Source organism: Dendroctonus ponderosae, unplaced genomic scaffold (assembly GCF_020466585.1).
Source record: "Dendroctonus ponderosae isolate FM_Combo_2020 unplaced genomic scaffold, Dpon_F_20191213v2 Dpon_F_20191213_9, whole genome shotgun sequence".
NCBI lineage: Eukaryota > Metazoa > Arthropoda > Insecta > Coleoptera > Curculionidae > Dendroctonus > Dendroctonus ponderosae.
This window is the reverse complement of record NW_026019116.1, coordinates 5,344,599-5,349,609: the sequence shown is the minus strand read 5'-3', so window position 1 is coordinate 5,349,609 and position 5,011 is coordinate 5,344,599. Positions and strand designations below refer to the sequence as shown.

The window sequence follows — 5,011 nt, the reverse complement described above, 5'->3', positions numbered from 1 at the left end:
CCCCCCTGACTTTAAAGCTGGATCCGCCCCTGGCTTAGGGTTGGGGAAATTGTGTTTAAAAGTGGACGCGCTGCTACATTCTGGGTTCTTCTCGCCAAAATTCCTCAAGTATGTACTTTTGCGGATTTTCAGTCAACTCGATTTGGCCTTTTCTTCATCTCCCCCATTCGTCCTCAGATCCACAATCTCCTCATTTCCTTGCCAGTTGAGGCTCTAGTTGCCTCCAATCGATCTTCCATTATCCAATAAGGACTGATGATGAGTAGTTGATACACCCACTTATACTTGCAACGCTTTTGTGAAAAGTCGGCATTATCGAACGCAGCATTTTGGCGTGTGCTCGACAATATAAGAGCAACGGGACACGTGGGCACAGAGCAGCAAAGGCGGGATTTTACGGTGAAAGATTTTTCGAAAAGATCTTCGGCAGCGCGTAGGCGCAGCTAACACAGCTTTTAATATGATGTGTACTTTATTACCAGCCAAGTCTGAAAGCTTTCTTCCTACATAGTTAAATATGCCTTTTGCTAACAGCCACAATTGGCCTGACCCGACCAATCTGGGCCTTTCGCAAGGAAGCCACAATGCCTCAACACCCATAACCAATCATGGCTAATTAATTGCGCGACGTTATTGATTATCGGTTTTCTCACGCGATCTAGATCAACATAAACGACTTCACCATCACCAAATATGTCTCATATGCACCGTCCAGGTGCACCTATTCAAATTTCCTGCTTTGTGGAATACCGTTGCTGATTTTTCGCTCTAAATGCATTATTTTCGAGACATAACTGTCCCATGCCATCTATAAATCGGCCCTTGTCCCCTGCTGAATGCTAATGCTGTTGTTCATTTCAGCGGTTTGACGATTTCGAGTTCAGACAAAGGAGTGACCCCCGTATACCTCCGATGCTCGGCAGGCAAAATCAAGTGGATGTACCCGCGAGGGGCGCTGCGAATTCTCCTAAGGTACCCGCGATTCAGCCTCCAAGTCCTCCCCAACTCATCCCTATTGTTTTCCAGGCTTCCCAACCAGGACAGGAACTTCCGGGCGTGTGTGAAGATCCAGACCAGCGCTAAGCCTGGACGCCCCGTGACCCGAGTCTACTTGGAGGGCCCGCGCTCCCTCATCCACCTCTATGGGGGAGACAGAGAGTCCAAGCCCATAAGGTAAAACTCGGTAGATCCACACACATGGACGAATAACCACACTGGGGGGGTTTGCAGATGCTTCAACAGCAAAAACGGGCAGGCCGCCCTGTACATTGAAGCTACAGACGAGCGATCCTTCGAGAAGCAACTGACAGAGATCGAGTACGATCTGCAACAACTGCCCAAGAACTTCCATGGGTATGATTCATCTGAAGGTGAGTTTGGAGGTGGATTGCGGATAATTTTTAGAACTCTGTTTTTCTGGGCAGAATGCCGGCCCTGCTCCCAGGAGGAAATGGCGCACATCTTCTGCACCAGCGACTTGGGTGAGTGTCTCCCTCCATTTAACCCTCCCATGAGGCTTTCAATGGCTAATTTCAGTGACCAGAGGCATCATTCACTCGGTGGAAAACAACGATCAGCTGGAGCAGTCGCTGGTGACGGTGAAGATCACCAAACTCATCAGGCACACCTCGGCTGAGGAGTTTTTGCAGGACGTGGACAGTAACGACGTGCTGCCAGGACCGTACACGCAAAAAGAGGTGACGGTGAACGTGCCCCAACATTGCGGAATCAATCACGGGCTGGGGGAGTTTGTGTTCATGGCTAGGAGGAAGTTGGGCGACTTGACGCTCCTGTGCGCGCCCCGCTTGGAAACTTGGGCGCTTCAAGTGAGCAAGCTCAACGACGAGGGACACTCACATTGTGTTCTCAGGAGCTAGCTAAATATCTCCGAACTTAGCGTTGAAATGCAGATTCTGTGATTTTAGTGTACATAAATAATCCATATCGGCCCCAAAGAACATTGCTGATGCCCCAATGTAAATACTATAACACGTTTGTACATTGTACTTATATTTTGTGATACTAGAGGTACGGTTGTGGCCATTTGAAGTTATGAACTGTTGGGGCGATCTCCCCACTCAACTACCATAGAGTTTCATAGAATATAATCTGTCTGTAGCTTTTCACTCTTGAATTCTATGTGCCAATTTCCATTTAAACGCATATTCTTGCTGGTGCCTTGTATTATATCTAGCATAGGCTTGAGTAACTTTTGCCATTGATTCACATCAAGCGAAGCAATAGAGGCAGAGTCTGCCTGGTTAGCTGATAAGGGATAGTTATTGATTTCTGTGATAGCAAAGCACACGCACGTGTGAATGGTGCCAATAAGAATGGTCTCTAATGTACTCAAAGCTACGTTTATATACATATATATATAGATATTAGATAGAAAGCATATTTTATTGTACATTTATATATGGAGAGCTATGAGGGATGTTTTGAAAATTAATAAATTTATCTGCAGGTTTCAATGGTGAGCAATCAAACAATTTTCTGTAATCCGATAACTTTCAAAATACCTGTTGGCCCAGGCCGATTGGTTCATTGTCCACACCCCAATAGGACAAAGATGGTTTTGAGCAGTTTATATCGTCCTTTGTAGGGCGGGGTGAACCACTAAAGCTATTAAGGAAACGTTAATCAATCCAGGCACTTCAGCTTCACTCGACGCTGGAAACGCTGGGCGTATCGCTCGCTCTGGCCTGTCTTCGCTCGCGCCATTCTACCCACACAAACGCAGTGGTGCCCAGAATGGAGAACACAACTAGAATGGCAATTTGCCCGTACAGCCCCAGATTGCTGGCATAGACGAAGCTGATGGCCGCTGCCACTGACTAAAAATCACCCCAAAAATTCCCTAGAATGGTTTGAGGATTGCTGGGAACTCACTTGAGTGAATTTGAAGATTGCAAAAGCAGAGGCGCTGTTGTCAGCGTAGACGCCGCCCAATACGGAGTAGATTTGCGTGTTGTAGCAGGCGTCGCCGAATCCCAGCAGAAACGAGCACATGAGGGCCAAAACCGCATTGCTGGTGATGAACGCGCTGTCCGATGTGTCTTCGAACGGCGAACTGTTGGGCAGATTGAGGAATATGACGCAAAAACTCACTAAATGCATCAGAAAGCCCGCGATTACTATGGGGTCGCGGCCCCATTTGTTGGTTTTAGTGCCCAAGATTCCAAACGCCGCTCCCCCTGTAAGAGTGGAAGCATTGGGACACAGTTTGGATGTTGGGTTTGATTGGCTCACCCAGCACCTCTCCCAATCCAATGAAAATGCCCGATAGTCCCACCAGCTCTTTTCTATTGGGCAAACTCTCGGTGAAGCTCAGACAGGAGCCGTACACGCCACTCCAGAACCCGAGCTCGAGCCCTTGAAAGCAAAACAATACTTCAGTTGTTTACCGTAGGGTGGTTCCTCTTGGAACTAACCAGTATAGAGGAAAGTTATACACAACAGCATCATGTTCTTGGTGAAAAAGAGCCGGACTGCGCCTTTGAGCGCTTCCACTGGCCCTGCGGGCGTCTGAATTTCACTATCTGTAGTGTCAGAACGCCCCTTTTCTGGCGCAGGGGCTTTAGGGGGCGGCTTTGGGAAGAACACCATGACCACCAGTCCAGCCAAAGCTATGGCGGAAAGCGTCCAAATCACCAGCTGCCTGGTTCCCCTGTCGATGTTGTCCTTTCCCCGGAAAACGAAGTAGACGAACGTGTTGCCGCAAAACATGCTGAAATGTTAACCCCGTAGCCAACAACTTGTGATCAGCAGGATGAGGAAGGGATTACCTCATTTGGAGCATGGCCCAGAACACTCCCGAATTCCTGGATATTGTCGTGTCAGTTGAATTGAGGGCCAAATAGTTGCCCTGGCCGGTCCAGATCAGTGCCGCCCCTATTCCGATGATGGCACTGACCAGGTACAGGAGCCAGACGTTGGGGAGGGCAAACGAGATGATGAAAATCCTGGGAAATGGAGAAAATTTAAATAGTGCCAACGCTGGCAGTTTATAATACGAACAAGTAGGTGATTCCTCCTGCCAGCATGGAGAACTTCGACCCGATAACGCTGATAATTGAGGGGGCTGCCCAGTTGAAGATGGCCAGAAAGGTGTAGATGATGGCCAAGCTGTAGTAGGCTTCAGCATTCGCAAAGTCTGGAACATCTTTTTTGATGCTGTTGATGATGGTGTTCTGCAAGAAATGGATGGAAATGGAAATTTTCCTCAATTTCGACCTCTTTTCTAAAGTTTACGTAGGTACCTTATGCAATAAATATCAGCCACAGATCACAGAGGTTATTATACTCTGTGACCTGTGATATCAGCCACATAGCAAAATCGCCATGGTTACCCAGCTATCAACATTGAAAGGATCGTAAACCGTCGCGGGTACAAGCGAATGTGCGCGATTTGCTCCTGGGAAATTTGGAAAAATTCGCCAATTTTTCCATTTCCTTGCCCGAGATCCTTGATTTTCTGGAAGCGCAGCGTTTCCTATACAGTCGCGTGGTGTTTTGGCTGTCGGAAGTGTTTTTGTTGCTGAAAAGTGGGGTTTTTTAACTGGCAACTTTCTGACGTTTGCTGTCACCGACATCGACCAGTTGTGAAGACCTTGGACTATGAAAATGGACTATTTGGAGGCAGATATATTAACATGCGGGTAGGGGCAATTTGGTGAATCTTTCACCTGTTGAAATCAACTGGAAAGTGGCCGTAAGATTAAAACAATCGCCAGCTCTGCTTCTATAACTGTTAACAGCGATTAGCTGACAAAATCAGCCATAACGCTGTGTTAGCTTCGGCTGCGAAAAAATTAGACTCCACCTCGGGCTAACAGAAAGAAAAACTGATCAGTTTCAAGCAAAGTCCTGGACAGCCAACTCTATACAAACTAGGCAGTAAAAGTTTGTAGATATATCGATGAATCAGGGGAACATCAGTGGAACAATTTGGTCATTTAGGTCATTTCCACTTGATACAGGGGCGGATCCAGCTTTAAATTCAGGGGGG

The 5,011-nt window shown here is 47.3% G+C and overlaps 2 protein-coding genes across 2 annotated transcripts in view; one reads left to right on the top strand and one right to left on the bottom strand.

Moving 5' to 3' along the window:
* Positions 1-2,474, top strand: part of LOC109541793 (meteorin-like protein) — a 21,103-nt gene extending 18,629 nt beyond the window's left edge. Inside the window, exons 2-6 of the mRNA XM_019910753.2 lie at positions 862-972; positions 1,027-1,173; positions 1,231-1,370; positions 1,425-1,481; positions 1,537-2,474. Coding sequence (XP_019766312.1) covers positions 862-972; positions 1,027-1,173; positions 1,231-1,370; positions 1,425-1,481; positions 1,537-1,877 — 796 coding nt within the window. The 3' untranslated portion in view covers positions 1,878-2,474. The remainder of the gene's footprint in view (positions 1-861; positions 973-1,026; positions 1,174-1,230; positions 1,371-1,424; positions 1,482-1,536) is intronic.
* The window catches only part of LOC109541788 (UNC93-like protein MFSD11), a 5,381-nt gene continuing 2,719 nt past the window's right edge, over positions 2,350-5,011 (bottom strand). The window contains exons 2-7 of the mRNA XM_019910749.2: positions 4,021-4,193; positions 3,789-3,965; positions 3,435-3,730; positions 3,253-3,375; positions 2,893-3,197; positions 2,350-2,837 (exon numbers count right to left, since the gene is read on the bottom strand). Of these exons, the coding sequence (XP_019766308.1) occupies positions 2,664-2,837; positions 2,893-3,197; positions 3,253-3,375; positions 3,435-3,730; positions 3,789-3,965; positions 4,021-4,193 (1,248 nt within the window). The 3' untranslated portion in view covers positions 2,350-2,663. The remainder of the gene's footprint in view (positions 2,838-2,892; positions 3,198-3,252; positions 3,376-3,434; positions 3,731-3,788; positions 3,966-4,020; positions 4,194-5,011) is intronic.